General features: G+C 34.9%; 1 protein-coding gene across 1 annotated transcript in view; it reads right to left on the reverse strand.

The window, feature by feature from the left end:
* Window positions 1-527, reverse strand: part of LOC108572221 (alpha-N-acetylglucosaminidase) — an 8750-nt gene that overhangs the window by 1683 nt on the left and 6540 nt on the right. Inside the window, exon 12 of the mRNA XM_017934420.1 lies at window positions 252-442. Within this exon, the coding sequence (XP_017789909.1) occupies window positions 252-442 (191 nt within the window). The remainder of the gene's footprint in view (window positions 1-251; window positions 443-527) is intronic.

The raw sequence follows: 527 nt of genomic DNA on the forward strand, positions 1-527 counted from the left end.
TCTTTCTGAGAAAGCAAGTATAATGACGTGATTTTTTTAAGAGTGGAATTTTTTTTACCGAGCTTCAAAAGTATGTTTATCTACTGTAGATAGTAGAACTGATAATTTATGTACCTGTTGTAGGTAATGACACATTTAACAGTGCAATCGCGATTTTGGCACCAGTTGTAGATAATGAAATTTGTAATCTACGATTTACCGTAGATAGTATAATTTCTAATCTGCAAATGTAGCGTTAATCTAAAACTTACTTGAACCCGGTTATATTCTTCTTATTAAACGCATCCATTAAATCGATGTAAAGCTCGTCTGCTTTGAGCTGAAGAGCTTGCCTGGTTATGTCCACCACGTCGTGTCGATAGAGGGTGTTGTCCTGCATGTCGTGTGCTGGTTGCAGGAACACGTACCAGGTGTGGAAAAATTGCTCACGATCGTACCAAGTCTGTTCGATAATTAATATAAATATATGCGATAAATAATTGGAAGGATTAAATTTGTTTTCCATGAAAATTCATAATTTTGATTTT

Source organism: Habropoda laboriosa, unplaced genomic scaffold, assembly GCF_001263275.1.
Source record: "Habropoda laboriosa isolate 0110345459 unplaced genomic scaffold, ASM126327v1 scaffold65, whole genome shotgun sequence".
NCBI classification, from domain to species: Eukaryota; Metazoa; Arthropoda; class Insecta; order Hymenoptera; family Apidae; genus Habropoda; species Habropoda laboriosa.